This window comes from Macaca mulatta, chromosome 2 (assembly GCF_049350105.2).
Source record: "Macaca mulatta isolate MMU2019108-1 chromosome 2, T2T-MMU8v2.0, whole genome shotgun sequence".
NCBI lineage: Eukaryota > Metazoa > Chordata > Mammalia > Primates > Cercopithecidae > Macaca > Macaca mulatta.
The window spans coordinates 2,086,354-2,102,163 of NC_133407.1; the positions used below are offsets into that span (position 1 = coordinate 2,086,354).

A 15,810-nucleotide genomic window follows, 5' to 3' on the forward strand; every position below is an offset into this window, starting at 1 on the left:
GGCCTCTATTCTCTTTCCTATCTTCTAGCTTAGTCAGAATTTCTGCTCATTAATAACTGCAATTCATTCTCACTCCACCAGCATCATGGCCTGGATTGCTGCGTAACACCCTAAACTGATTTGACCCTGGAACCCTTTTTTTTTTAGAAACACAGCAAAAGGTAATTGTCAGCAAAGCAATTTGGGCTTTACACAGAACAAGCAAGAACAGGTTTCCTCTTCCAACGTGGTAATGCTCCTCATGACATCCTGGGATCAGAAATAACTAATGTTATTTATTTATTTATTTAGAGACAGAGTCGTTCTGTCGCCTAGGCTAGAGTGCAGTGGTGTGATCTTGGCTCACTGCAACCTCCACCTTCTGGGTTCAAGCGACTCTCCCATCTCAGTCTCCTGAGTAGCTTGGATTACAGGCATGTGCCATCAGGCCCGGCTAATTTTTGTATTTTTAGTATAGATGGATTTTTGCGATGCTGGCCAGGCTGGTTTCTAACTCCTGACCTCAGATGATCCGCCCGCATTGGCCTCCCAAAGTGCTGGGATTACAGGCGTGAGCCACTGCACACGGCCAGAAGTAACTAATGTGGTGACCGATTTGGACCAGGATGTGGGCTTCCCTAGGGTAGGCAAGGTCCTTTCCAGACAAGTCATTGTGCCTGCAATCTTCCTGGATCTTTAAGTTACATAACATCTCTAAGTCTTAATTCCTGTGGCACTAAAATAGGGGAAAAAACTTCATTGATTCAGAACAAGAAATCAAATATATGTAAAATGGCTGGTACATGGTACACAATGAATATTCATTCTCTTCCTCCAAACTTTAATATATCACTTACTATATAAAGTATCCAATTGTCTTTTGTTCAAATATTTTAAAATTTGTAGAGCAAAATAGTATGATTTTACATATAACAAACAGCTTAAATAAAGAACCAGGATCTTTTTTTAAATCTGAAAAACAGTTTTGCCACAATTCTTCAAATGTTTTTATTGGATTTAAAATTCATTTAAGGGATATACAGATATACAACTAGTTTGATCAGCTACTAATATATTTTGGTGTCCCTTTATTTTTGTACCCAAGAGCCAATTCACTTTTTCTCCATGTTCAATATTTAGCTTTGGTAAAATGTTGCCATGTTCTTCCTCATCCGTTACTGAAGCGTCAGTATTTCCACCCTGCTTGGTGCAAGTTCCTCTTTTAGGTTTCTTCCTGTGGGTACGTTTTGTAGGACTCTTCTGTTTCTTCTCAACTTCACTGTTTGCATCCCACAACATGATCTTCCCATCATTCCCTCCAGTAAGCAGCAAATAGGATTCTGGGAGAAAGCAGACCTGGGATACCCCTAAAGTGTGGCCCTTAAATCCCAGTTCCTGTTCACACTTAACTCCCATCACCCGAAAGATTCGAACCTTACCATCTTCTGCACCACAACTAAAAATATTACCACACGAAGCCACAGAGATACAGTGGGCTAGGGCAGGGTTTAAGAGCTGACCAGGTGACTGTGGGCCTTCCATTTCTTCTGTTTCATCCTCCTGTAAATTTGTAATCCAGAGTGGTCGGGCTTTTTGAAGACTCCACAGCATCACCTTTACGTAAGAAGAAATTACACAGTCATACAAAATGCTAGTCAATTTGCTCAACTACCGTGTGCTTATTCAGCTTCTAATACAATCGTTAAAGTGGTCTGAGAATGAGCAGTAAGGTAGCCTCCCAGCAGTACAAAAAAAATAATCAAATGCTGCCATAACATGCCAGTGGAATGCTATCCCGGGACTAAAACTAGATTGCAGTAAGGTAGAATTAAACAAGATCCTGAGTAATTTTTGATTAATAAACCCCATCAAAGTGTAATTGTTAAGCAAGTTTCTAAAGGTTTTTCTGCTCTCATCTCTTCAAGTGAAACCAAACGTTATGAAATTTGCTAGTTTTAGTCTATGCTGGTTATAGGTAACAAGGCCTATCAAGTAAATAAACTCAATCTGGATATCACTGAAATGGTTTCTATCTGGAATGCCTTTCCTTTCACATTACCCAATTACCCATCCAAGGGGCTTAAGCTCAGTCCCGGTGCCTCCAAGAAGGCTTTCCTATTTCAGCCTGCTTCTCTTTCCTGTATCTAGTTTCTGTTCTATTAACTGACATATTCTGCTAGCTTATCAGTTTCTTGAGACTCAATTAGTCTTTGCTAATGCCTAGCATAATGGCTGAGAAAGAGGAGAAATTCCAAATGTGTCTGTTGATTAATATGACATCCTGGTGTTAATTTCATTTGGCTTTTCGTTGTTGTTCCCGACCTTTTTTTTTTTTTTTTTAATAAGCTTTGTGAATGGGTTTTACATTATCATCTAGTGATTCATTCTTTTCCTGTATCAACCATTTTGCAAAGAAAAATACTCTTAATACTTTCAAAGCGAACAGACAGCTGTTTTACCATGTAGTTTACCATCATCCTTGAATTATAACTCATAATTTTAATAGACACTGGAAAAAGCATGACCTTCTTTAGACAGGAAAAGCATAGATCTGAATTGGCAAGATTAGCATTGCTGATGCTATTAAGAATTTGGTTTCCTATTCAAGGTAACTTCCCTTGTGATTATTCTTATTGGCTTATCTTCAAAAGCAGTGACATCTACTAACACTTATATTCTGCTTCTCTTAGATGAAAATCTCTTTGAATTGGGTTTATAACATTATACTATGTGACGAACAATCACTATTTGGGTGAAGTTAAAGTACTAACAAATTAAAATAAGCTAAAGTAAAACAAATAAATATTAGAAAATATAGGCCGGGCGCGGTGGCTCAAGCCTGTAATCCCAGCACTTTGGGAGGCCGAGACGGGCGGATCATGAGGTCAGGAGATCGAGACCATCCTGGCTAACACGGCGAAACCCCGTCTCTACTAAAAACACAAAAAACTAGCCGGGCGAGGTGGCGGCGCCTGTAGTCCCAGCTACTCGGGAGGCTGAGGCAGGAGAATGGCGGGAACCCGGGAGGCGGAGCTTGCAGTGAGCTGAGATCCGGCCACTGCACCCCAGCCTGGGAGACAGAGCCAGACTCCGCCTCAAAAAAAAAAAAAAAAAAAAAGAAAGAAAATATAACAGGAAGGAGTGCTGAAACTTGATATGAAAATAGTTTGTTTTTGTCTTTTTTAAAATAGGGTCTCACTTTATCACCCAGACTAGAGTGCAGTGGTACGACCATGGCTCACTGCAGCCTTCACCTCTCGGGTTCAAGTGATCCCTCCACCTCAGCCTCCCAAGTAGATGGGAGTACAGGCACACGCTACCACACCCAGCTAATTTTTGTAGAGACAGGGTTTTTGCTATGTTGCCCAGGCTGGTTTCCAACTGCTAGGCTCAAGCAATCCGCTCACCTCCACTTCCCAAAGTGATGGGATTACACACATCAGCCACAACGCTCAAAAACAGTTTCTATTAAAAAATCTAAACACGGCTGGGTGCAGTGGCTCACACCTGTAATCCCAGCACTGTGGGAGGCCGAGGCGGGCGGATCACGAGGTGAGGAGATCAAGACCATCCTGGCTAACACTGTGAAACCCCGTTTCTACTAAAAATACAAAAAATTAGCTGGGTATGGTGGCGGGCGCCTGTAGTCCCAGCTGCTCAGGAGGCAGAGGCAGGAGAACGGTGTGAATCTGAGAGGCAGAGCCGAGATCGTGCCACTGCACTGCTGCCTGGCCAACAGAGCAAGACTCCATCTTAAAATACATATATACACACACACAAGGAAAATGGACATTCTAGAATCTGCTAGCTTCACTGTATTGGCAGATAGCCCCAGTTCTTTCTCGTATTTTCTGTCCTCCAAAGACATTCAAACACGAACTGCACCCCAAGTGTTTCAGCAGCTGAAACACCTTTGACTGAAACCATCTAAACGTGTCAACAGCCACCCCAGATTCTACCAAGTCTAGAATCATTCCCATGTATTGAGGATTCCAGACTGTTCCTGTCTGGACATTCCCTTTGCGCTTCTTGGCTTTTCCAAGCAGCTAAAGACTCCGAGGTGTTTCACACTTAATTTCTCAACCAGCTGTTCAAGCAGTTATCATCCTAAGCAAGAGAGCTAGAGATACTGAAAGAAAACAATGAAAGAGTTTGGGGCTCACGGTTCTGTAAAACATCGAAAGGAGAAAAAGTGGGGAACCAGCAAATGTTCAGAAGTGAATGTAATAGTAACAAAGTGACTTTTCAAAAAAAAATCCCCCTTTTACAAAAACGTTTCTTTCCATATAAAAGACTCATCTTCAAGATAAAGAGCCTCTTAAGGCCAGGTGCAGTGGCTCATGCCTATAATCCCAGCACTTTGGGAGGTCAAAGCAGAAGGACTGCTTGAGCCCAGGAGTTCAAGACCAGCCTGGGGAACATAGGGAGCCAGCCCTCCTCTCTAGCAAAAATAAAAAAAATTAGCTGGGTGTGATGGCTTGTGCCTGCAGTCCCAGCTACACAGGAGGATGAGGTGGGAGGATCACTTGAGGGAGTGCGAGGCTGTGGTGAGCTATAATTATACCACTGCACTCCAGCCTGGATGACAAAGACCCTGTCTCAAAAACAAACAAAACAGCCTTCTCCACCATTCTGGTCTGTAAGTGTTGATATTTTGGTCTTACAAAATTGAGAAAGAATAACAAACCTTTGAATCATCTGTTTTCAGATGCAGAAAGGGGCAGGGAAAGAACATCAACATGTATGCTACAGAAATATGACAGTTTTAATTTTCTAAGTCTTTCAAGAAAAAAAGTATAGTTGAATGGTAGGTATACAGGTATTTATTTAATTTTTTTTTTTTTTCTTTTTTTTTTTTTGAGACAAGGTCTCCCTCTGTCACCCAGACTGGAGTGCAGAGGCACAATCTTGGCTCACTGCGACCTCAACCTCCTGGGCTCAAGCAATTCTCCCATCTCAGCCCCCCAAGTAGCTGGGACTATAGGCGCTCACCATGCGCCTGGCTAATTTTTCTATCTTTTGTAGAGACGTGGTTTCGCTATGTTGCCCAGGCTGGTCACAAACTCCTGAGCTCAAGCAATCCACCCCCCATGGCCTCCCAAAGTGCTAGGATTAAAGGCATGAGCCATTGTGCCCAACCTAATGTTATTCTTTATACCTCACATATATAAATATTACTTTGTACCTATTAAATAAAAAATTAAGCAGTCTCAAGTGTCTTAACGAACCACACTTTGCTTTTAAGTTCCTTGCCTCTTTGAATGTGCTTTGCCTATTTTATTTTTTTGAGACAAGGTCTCACTTTGTCACCCAGGCTGGAGTGCAGTGGCAAGATCACGGTTCACTACAACCTCGACCTCCCTGGGCTCAGGTGATCCTCCCACGTCAACTTCCCAAGTAGCTGGGACCATAGGTGCATGCTAGCACACCTGGCTAATTTTTGTAATTTTTTGTAGAGATAGGGTTTTGCCATGTTGCCCAGGCTGGTCTCGAACTCCCAGGCTCAAGTGATCTGCCTGCCTTGGCCTCCCAAAGTGCTGGGATCCCAGGCATGAGCCCTCAGGCACGTAAGCTACCACGCCTGGCCCTGCCTAATTATTCAAACCTAAGTCAAAAGAAATAATTTGATAATTACTGTTACATAAGAACAAAGATAGGTGTGCTGAACATGGCAATCATTCAATTGCTGCCTTGTGATAAAATCTGTTTGCTCAGAGAGCAGGAACTCAAAATAGTCACAACTCCCTTCCACTAGTATTATGCCGACATTCTTGGGCTCCCCCATAGACTGGCTATCCTTAAAGTTTAGGATAATACTAGATGAACAGGTTTTAGGAAGAAAACTGTGGAAAAAATTATAGAGTTTCAACTTCAGTTAAGGAAATAATTTCTTAAAAGCATGGTTGTACGGCTGTTACATCACAACCCAGTGTAGAAACAAATCTACCACGAACGCTCAGCAATTTTACCAGGCAAATCAAAATAAGAAATTACCTGAGCCTCCCTTTTTCAAAATACTTGTTTCCTGGGCTGTTCACTAGCAAGTGCCGGCCACTAAAACGTCTTACCTGGAACTGGGGGCAAGAGAGTAAATTCTGAATGCCCATTCCTTATCTAATCTGAAAAGTACACATCACTTTTGCATACCTAATTGTCTATCGCCATGCCTAGTGGTTAATTAACGAGCTACTGATGGAAAACTGGTATAGCTGAAGGATGACAGAATGACTACTCAAAGACACACTGTACAATCTGCCTACTTAAAACATGTCCACCTGGTTGTACAGCTCTTTCTTTACAACCACAAGGGCAGATTATTACCACCAGGGTGGAGGATGTACGAGATTTATAAAGGGCTTGGTCAAAACCTAGGAGTGGAAAAGGAAGGTAGAGGTTGCAGGGTCACTATGCCCCACACATGTAGAGTGAGTCTCAACCCAGGCACTATCGATGTTTTTTGGGGAACAATTCTTTATTGTTTGGAGATATCCCAGCATTGCAGGACAGCCACTGATTCTGCCTACTGAATACTGGTAGCTTGTAGGAGAGGGGAACAGCATGGTGACAACAAAAACAGTCTCATCATTCTTAAATTATAAGGGGGATGCAGGGTTGGGGAGGGAGAGGTAAAGACCACTAGCCAAGAGGGTGGAAGTCAAAACTTCTGATGCTATTAAAAAGAACACAGAATCTTAGAAGATACTGTATGCAACTGAAAACAGAGATTAAATGCCTAAACAGTGCTGGACACAGGTCATTCTCAATGGTTCTCTCTCTAGAAGCCACCTCATCCCAAACCAAGACACTTTTCTGTGACATTACTGATGATACTCTGCTTGAATACCTGTCATCCTAGAGAAAAAACAGCCTTAGGAGCCAGAGAGATTGAGCTTTGAATCCCAGTCAGGTGGCTATGTAGATACTTAATGTGAATTTCAGTTTCTTTATTAAAAAAACAAAAACAAAATCACTAGGAGGATGTGATTAGAATTAAAACGAATATACACAAAGCACTGTCAAGAACTAAGTGCTCAACAGAGAGAAATCGTGACGACTGTCACTCCCGTGATGAGATTTACCCTCAAGAGGAAGCACATCCTGCCATGGGAACGTTCAAGCTATTTGAAAACATTTACGTTAAGCCCAAATCTGCTTTCCCATGACTTCTCTTACGAAGACCAGCATATTCCATTTTTTTCCCTCAAGAAAACTAAGAATGAAACACCTCCAGTTCTCTACATAATGGGGTTTCTAGATATATCTGCTTTCCTGATGGACTTCCTCTGGATTTGGGCAATTTGTGATGTTCCTTTCTTTTTCCTTTTTTTCTTTTTGAGACAGAGTCTCATTCCGTTGCCCAGGCTGGAGCGCAGTGGCGAGATCTCGACTGATTGCAACCTCTGCCTCCCGGGTTCAAGCAATTCTGCCTCAGGCTCCCAAGTAGCTGGGATTGCAGGCGCCCGCCAGCACGCCTGGCTAATTTTTGTGTGTTTAGTAGAGACGGGGTTTCACCATGTTGGCCAGGCTGGTCTTGAACTCCTGACCTCAAGTGATCTGCCCACCTTGGCCTCCCAAAGTGCTGGGATTACAGGCATGAGCCACCACGCCCAGCCGTGATGCTCCTTTCAAAACTCAGCATTGAATACGGTGCTTTGATCCTGATCACCAATACACAATATTTCAGTTAATGTACCCCAGAACTTTATAGTAAAAACAGATCCCTCTAACTTTTTGTTTAAACAGAGTTTATAGAGAATGGGTGGACCAACTCTGCCTTTAGTACTCACCGTTGTTTGTTTAAACAGATGTTTACAACCAAATATTTGAATTTTCAGGTTTTAGGAATATCTTACAGTACAGAGAAAGGAAGAGTAAAGGATTAACGATTACTTTGTGAATAAATTCTACTAGATTTTATCAGACTAGCATTAAATGTAGAAATAAGGCTTATCGTTCATAAATGGATATGTTAGTAGAAAACAGAAAAAGCAAAGGTATTTGGTGTGATCAATACTTTGATTCTGTTAGCAAATCCCACTCAGAAATTCTCCAAGTACTCTGTGCAAAAGCATCACCTGCATATCCAGTCCACATGACACCAGGCTCTGAGGCCTCTGAGGTCGAAAAGCCACCGAAGAGCAGATGTTGGAGTGTCTCTTCAAGGATCTGACGACCTTCTTGTTCTCCACGTCTAGGATTTTGATCGCCCCAGAGTCATCGGCAGAAGCCAGCAGGTTTTCAGTTTGATTCAATGAAAGACAATTGATTTCTTCTTCATTCACATGAAAATGGTCCAAGGAATCTTTGAGGGACCTGACATCCAGTACACTAATGGTTTCTCCATGTGAGGCGTAGAGCTTGGTGGGGCAGGAGGGAGAAAATAAGACACTGGTAACATCATCAGCCCCTTGGAACCGCATGTGTCCTAATGGAGTTCCATCTTCACCCCAAGCCGTGAGATCTCCGCCCTCCGCTCCGGAAGCCAGCAGCCCTTCTTTACTTGCATTTAGGCAGAGGACGGGAGAAGAATGTCCGCCAGTCCACTTGACTGCCATAATGGTCCCGAAGGCTCTGTGAAGGGGAAACAACTGTAATCTCATGTTTTATGCATTGACTTGATGGTAGGAGACAGACGTAATCAACAGTATTTCATAAAGACATCTTGAAAAAACTAAATTTTTTTTTTTAAAAAAAGGACACTTGAAGATCAAGTCTCCAAAAGCCTAGCTGAACACAGGGTTGTATCCTGGCTGGCAAATGCTTCAGTGGGGCTTCCTTTGCCATCAGGGATCTAGGTGAGGCTGGTCCTCCAGTCTTTGATATGGAACCCACAGAAGAATAAACACTAAATATTTTAAATTAGGAAAAATTCTATTAAAGAGAGGGCTGCAAAATCATCAGGTTATACCTCTTATCTGAATAATGTTTTAGATGATGAGCTCTGTAGCCAGGCTCTCCAGGTTTGTAGTAGCTAGGTGACTGGGCAAATTACTGAACCTCTCTGTCACTCACTCTTCTTCTCTATAAAATGAGGATAATAACAACACTTATTTCATAGGATCATAATACATGTAAATCACACATAATGGTGCCTGGCACATAATGAGTACTCAACAAGTATTCCTATTGTTACTTTTTCTGTTTTTATTAGGCTGGTCCAAAGTGGCATCACATGTACTGCACCAGTACTCTCCAAGTGTGGTCCCCAGACCAGCAGCATCAGCACCACCTAGGAACTTGTCAGAAATGCAAACTGTCAGACCCAACACCGGATCTACTGAATCTGAAACTCTGGGGGTGAGACCAAGCAATGTGCTTTTGTTGTTGTTGTTGTTTTGTTCTCTGAGATGGAGTCTCGCTGCTGTTGGTCCAGGCTGGAGTGCAATGGACGATCTCAGCTCACTGCAACCTCCGCCTCCCGGTTTCCAGCAATTCTCCTGCCCCAGCCTCCCGGGTAGCTGAGATAACAGGCACCCAGCAACAAGCCTGGCTAATTTTTGTATTTTTAGTAGAGACGGGGTTTCACCATGTTGGCCAGGCTGGTCTCAAACTCCAGACCTCAGGTGATCCACCTGCCTCGGCCTCCCAAAGTGTTGGGATTATAGGCGTGAGCCACCGTACCTGGCCGCAATGTGTTTTAGTAAGTCCTCCAGGTGATCCTGATGTACAATGGAATTGCAGAATCTGTATTGCACTAATAACCACCTGGGGAACTGGTGAAAATGGCAGGCCCTTGGGTCTTCCCACCAGATACTTATTCAGTAGGTTATCTAATTTTATTCTCAAAGCAACCCTTTTGATTGGTATTATTCCATTTTAGGGATAATAAAACCGAGTCTCAGAAATGTTAAATAATTTTCCCAAGGTCACTTGACTCTTAGGATTTGTAAGGGATCCCAAATGTTTTGCTTTTGAGACAGGGTTTTGCTCTGTCACCCAGGTGGAGTGCAGTGGCACAATCGTGGCTCACTGCAGCCTCGACCTCCCAGGCCTAAGCAATCCTCCCACCTCAGTCTCCTGAGTAGCTCAGACCACTTATGTGCACCACCATGCCTGGCTAATTTTTATTTTATTTTATTTTATTTTTTCACAAAGTCGGGGGGGGGGGTCTCCCTATGTTGCCCAGGTTCCAAATATTTAAATAATGAAGGTCCTTTTCTAACAACTCCACCTGACAACGGTTTTGTTATTAAGTCTTTGAAGAAACAGAAAATGACCAAAAATTACTAGTAAGTCATCAGTGCTTTAAAATGTACTCACATATGTTTAATCATATTATCATCTGCCTGCATTTACACAACAGTGCAAAATTTAGATTTCTGATCCTCTAGGAATCCCAGATATAGACACACTGGAAATGCCACATAATACTGGCCTGCCTTGCCTGCCTGCTGGTCAAGGCAAAAAAGGAATCAGGGCAATTTATACAACTCTACTCTTGGTCAAGACAAAAGGAAGCAAACAAATCTATCTCGACAAATTTAATTTTTAATTTCATAAGCGAAAGGAGAACTTACCCGAGTGCCAGACCCCAGAGCTGCTATGCTATTTCCAGGTAAGATACTTGAATTTAACCCAATGGTACAGAGATAAATTTCCTTATTTGGAAAAATCATTTAAAATAATCTGGCAATCTGCCCAAAGTTTCCATTCCCAACACAAAGCTTTTTTTTTTTTTTTTTTTTGGAGACAGAGTCTTGCTCTGTCGCCCAGGTTGGAGTGCAATGGCACAGTCTCAGCTCACTGCAACCTCTGCCTCTGCCTCCTATGTTTAAGCGATTCTCCTGCCTCAGCCTCCCAAGTAGCTGAGACTATAGGCGCCCACCACCATGCCAGGCTAATGTTTGCATTTTTAGTAGAGACAGGGTTTCACCATGTTGGCCAGGCTGGTCTTGAACTTCTGACCTTAAGTGATCCGCCCACCTCAGCCTCCCAAAGTGCTGGGATTATAGGCGTGAGCCACCGCACCCAGCTTCCCCTTACTTTTAGTCACACACAGGATCACTAATTAGACTGCAAAAAAATCACTGATCTATTAGTAATCAAGTTAACAGAAACGTGGTCACAAAATCAAATATAGAAATGTTCATAAAACTAAAATGGAAAAAAGACAAAATTAAACTTTGTTTTCAAGCAGAAGCACTCAATTAATATACAGAAGAAACTAATTGGAGACTGAAGCAGTAATATTTAAAGGAGAGGACTGGAGAGGAAATGACTCAGAGGGAGGTAAAAACAGGGAGCCCTGGTGGTTTGATTTTTGCTGACAAGTACTGAAACAGCAGCAGGTAAATATGCTGTAACGAAGACTGTTGCCAAAAGTTCCAGATAAACCAAGATTTTAAACGAAAGGCACTGATAGTATTTAGGCTAAGGAACTGTAATACTGACTTATCTCATGATAAAGATGCTATTCTACAAATTTGAATTGAATATTGAAAAGTCAATTTAAGTTACAATTTTGTTTAACAATTTCAATTTTTTTTTTTTTTTTGAGACAGGGTCTTGCTCTGTCATGCAGGCCTTGACCTCCCCAGCCTCAAGTGATCCTCCCACCTTAGCCTCCTGGTTAGCTGGGACTACAGGCTCTCGCCACCAAACCCACCAATTTTTTGTATTTTTTTGTAGAGATGAGGTTTCCCCACATTCCCCAGGCTGCTCTCGAACTCCTGGGCTCAAGCGATCCTCCCGTCTCAGCCTCTCAAAGTGCTGGGATCATAGGCATGAGCCACTGCACCCAGCCAATGCTTTCAAATCTTTAGAATGTCGATCATTTCTTTCCCAGCCTCTTCTTCAAGGCCAGGCTGGTCTCGAACTCCTGACTTCAGGTGATCTGCCCGCCTCAGCCTCCCAAAGTGCTGGGATTACAGGCGCGAGCCACAGTGCCTGGCCGAGAGCATTTTTTAAAAGGGTGAAGTGCCACAGCTGGCAGTTCTCATCGGCCAGATCATTTTATGATGAATCAACTTTGAAGTCAGGAGGTCTATGCTCTAGAGCATTAAGATTTGCTGGTATTTGTGTGCATACAGGTTTTGGATCCCAGCTGGGATTTTAGGTTTTCTCTGAAACAAGAATGAGCAGGGTTTCTAATGCTCCTATTTCTCCATTACAAATCTACCCACAGGAGAGCCAAATAAATGTTGACCGACAGACAAACGTTTTAGCAGGTTTTCTAATTTAACTCTTTTCTAGAAAAGATTTAACTCAATCTTCAAGGTTCATTTGGTTAAGTTTTACTCCAAAGTATGAGAAGATAGGCAATAAACGAATTTTGTCACTAAAGGGAGTATTATAAAGACTACAGTTCCTATAAATTTTTCCACAATGGAACCAGTAGTAACTCTTGTTCTATTAGTCTCACAAGACCCCAAGAACAGCTCTATCTTATTAAACACTACACACTAAACTCCTGCTCGCTAAATCACTATCTTATTAAACGCTACACACTAAACTCCTGCTCTCTAAATCGCAGATAATATTTACTGATTGTTTTCCAGTCAGAAAAATAAAAACAAGTAACTATTCCTGGGAATGTTAAAAAAAAAAAAAAAAAGGGTGGGGGAGGCTGGGCGTGGTGGTTCGTGCCTGCAATTCTAGCACTTTGGGAGGCTGGGGCGGGCGGATCACTTGAGGTCAGGAGTTTAAGACCAGCCTGGCCAAGATGGAGAAAACCTGTCTCTACTAAAAATACAAAAATGAGCTGGGCGTGGTGGTGTGTGCCTGTAATCCCAGCTACTTGGGAGGCTGAGGCAGGAGAATTGCTTGAACCTGGGAAGTGGAGGTTGCAGTGGTGAGCTGAGATTGTGCACTGCACTCCAGCCTGGGTGAGAGTGAGGCTCTGTCTCAAAAAAAAAAAAAAAAAAAAAAAAAAAAAGGCCGAGGGAAGTTTGGAAAGCCCCAGAAATCTATACACTCTGTGGCTATTAATTTAGTCAATCAAGATTTATCATGCAAAGCATTGATCAGTGATTCAACCAGAGCCTCCAAAATCATTTACTTAGTCTATAAAATTAAAATGATTTGTTATTATTTGAAACACACCAAAGAACACTATCAAAAAGTTAAACAATCAGATTGCTGTGATAGAAGGGTAGTGGGAAGAAATGTAATTAAAGTTGGGTTAAATCAAAACAATTTTTCAGAAATGAGTTGGCAAGCCACTGTTTCTTGCTTTTCTGACTGCAACTGGAAAAGCCTGGCAGAAAGAGGTGAAGTGTCACCATCCCCACATTCATGTATCAAGTCCACAAGCTTCTCTTTTCCTATCGAGTTGCCTAAAGCGTCAAGCACAGCAGTTAATCATATCCTACTGTAAATTACTTTAATCAGATAATAGATCACTTCCTTCTAATACCTACTGAAATCATATAGAGTGGGTGAGGGAAAGGTGAGTTTTTCTTGTTTTGTTTTTTTTTTTTTGAGACAGGGTCTCCCTCTGTTACCCATACTGGAGTGCAGTAGCCCAATCTCTGCTCACTGCAACCTCCACCTTCTGGGCTCAAGTGATCCTCCTACCTCAGTCTCCCAGGTAGCTGGGATTACAGGCATGCGCCACCACACCCAGCTAATTACTGTATTTTTTTGTACAGACAGGATTTCACCATGTTGCCCAAGCCGGTGTAACTCCTGAGCTCAAGCAATCCGCCCACCTCGGCCTCCCAAAGTGCTGGGATTACAGGCATGAGCCACCGTGCCCTGCCAGGTGAGTTATTTTGAGAGCAATTTTTTTTTTTTTTTTTTTTTTTTGAGACAGAGTTTCACTCTTGTTGTCCAGGCTGGAGTGCAATGGCGCAATTTCGGCTCATTGTAACCTTCGCCTCCCGGGTCCAAGCGATTCTTGTGCCTCAGCCTCCTGAGTAGCTGGGATTACAGGCACGCGGCCACCACAACCAGCTAATTTTTGTATGTTTAGTAGAGACGGTTTCACCATGTTGGCCAGGCTGGTCTCGAACTCCTGACTTCAGGTGATCTGCCCGCCTTAGCCTCCCAAAGTGCTGGGATTACAGGCGTGAGCCACGGCGCCCGGCCAAGCATTTTTTAAAAGGGTGAGGTGCCGCAGCTGGCAGTTCTCATCGGCCAGGGCGCAGAGTGAGTACTGAACACGGGGAAGGGGCTTGGCGGAGCGCAGAGTGAGTACTGAACACGGGGAAGGGGCTTGGCGGAGCGCAGAGTGAGTACTGAACACGGGGAAGGGGCTTGGCGGGGTGGGTGATGAGCAGGTGAAAGATTTGTAAAAAAGAAAAGGAGGGGCTGAGAAGGGTAATCTTTTACTTTGAAATTCTACCTGGGGCACTTAGGAGACGGTCTGCCGTTGAAAGTCACCTCAGCGACTGGGCTAGAGATTCGCACCAGAAAAACATCGGATCCTTCAAAGGTTCTACCTCGGCTGTACTGTGACAGGATAAAGGCCAGTCTTTAAAACTGAATGATCTCGAAACACTCTGCACCAGTCATACCACCACTGTCCCTTTCAAGTGCTTGTGCCTTTAAGGCTGTTCATTCTGTCTAGTTCATTATCTCGTTTTCAGATGGATCAACTCTGCTTATCCTCGAAAACTTAAAAGAAATTAGTGAGAGAGAGTCACCATCACCATAGTCAGCAGAGGTCAACTTTTCTTTACCGGCTTGGGGTTTCTAAAGCTGGACTTGATGTGGAGAAGCTGGATAGCAACCAAAATGACTGAAGGGCTGTGGCGCTGGCATTGGTAAGAATGAAAATTACGGTTACTGGACTTTGTGAAAAAGACATATGAGGAGAACGGACAGGCGAGTAATAATCAAACACCATGTATCAGAGGGTAGGGAAGGTAGCTGCCGTTCCTTTGCTTTTACTAGAGACTAAGAGATGGATATAGCTCTCTGTGTGTGTGTGTGTGTGTGTGGTGTGTGTGTGTGTGTGTGTGTGTGTGACTAAGAGATGGATATAGCTGTGTGTGTGTGTGTGTGTGTGTGTGTGTGTGTGTGTGTGTGTGTGTGTGTGTGTGTGTGTGTGTGTGTGTGTCTGAGGTAGGAGCTCACTCTCTCGCCCAGAGCACAGCAGTCGATTATGGTTCACCGCACCCTCGACCTCCCGGGCTCAGCCTCCCAAGTAGCTGGGACCAGAGGCGCACGCCACCACCCTCGGCTAATTTTTCTATATTTTGTAGCGACACGGTCTCTCCATGTTGCCCAGGCTGGGATGCTGAAATTCTTCCCCTTCCAAGAATCCATCTATAATCATGGCCTCCACGTCATTCTCCCTATTGGAATGTTTAATTGACTAAAACTACATTGCCTTCATCTGCTTACTAAGCGGTGGCTCCAGTAAAGACCACACCTTGTCCAAAAGACAGAAGCAGTTAATTAGCACTCAAATGGCGCTCGAAGGAGTGGGCGCGGGGGTGTTCAGTCGCAGCCACCTTACTTTCCGAAGGCACACAGGCACAGACGTTGGGCTAACTGCCGATATTCGGGGAGAACGAGAGGGCCTGACCAGGTCAAGACGGCCTCCGCTGCCCAAGCTACACAAAAAGGTGGGGGAGCTAGGAACTGGCCAGCAAGGAAAGAAAAGTTTCACGCGTTGAGTTGGAGTCTGAAGCAAGGACCTAACTGACACAGGGAAACGTCACAGGAAAGGGGGCCCAGGAGAGCAGACGCGGAGCCACCAGACCAGAAAGAGGAAAAGGCACTGGAAAGCAGCATCAAAGCCACCGGCCCCAGCCTCATACCTGCTCTTCCCGCTCCCCTCCTCGGCGCCCAGTGATGACCTCACCCGCCGGCGCCCAATCCCGTCGAGCGTAAGGCGCGAGGCGGCGCAGCCAAACAGTCACATCCGGGGCCGAGAGGAACCGC

The 15,810-nt window shown here is 43.7% G+C and overlaps 1 protein-coding gene across 5 annotated transcripts; it reads right to left on the minus strand.

Moving 5' to 3' along the window:
• Positions 1-962: 962 nt before the first annotated feature.
• On the minus strand, positions 963-15,728 carry WDR53 (WD repeat domain 53). Of its 5 annotated transcripts, none has more exons than XM_015132591.3 (3): positions 15,687-15,728; positions 8,055-8,550; positions 963-1,593 (listed from the first exon to the last, which is right to left on the minus strand). In XM_015132591.3, exons 2-3 carry the CDS (start codon positions 8,532-8,534, stop codon positions 997-999), a joined length of 1,077 nt encoding a protein of 358 aa, XP_014988077.1. In that variant the 5' UTR covers positions 8,535-8,550; positions 15,687-15,728; the 3' UTR covers positions 963-996. The 5 variants fall into 5 exon arrangements, with proteins under 5 accessions (XP_014988077.1, XP_028699371.1, XP_028699370.1 ...); XM_028843538.2 differs by lacking the exon at positions 15,687-15,728 and adding an exon at positions 10,497-12,512; XM_028843537.2 differs by lacking the exon at positions 15,687-15,728 and adding an exon at positions 8,888-9,000.
• Between the last annotated feature and the right edge of the window lie 82 nt (positions 15,729-15,810).

Coding starts and splice junctions, on each gene's coding strand:
- WDR53 (XM_015132591.3), bottom strand. CDS start 8,534: ATGGCAGTCAAGTGGACTGGCGGACATTCTTCTCCCGTCCTCTGCCTA. Junction 1,594..8,054: donor CATGTGGACTGGATATGCAG/GTGATGCTTTTG, acceptor TCTTACGTAAAG/GTGATGCTGTGGAGTCTTCA.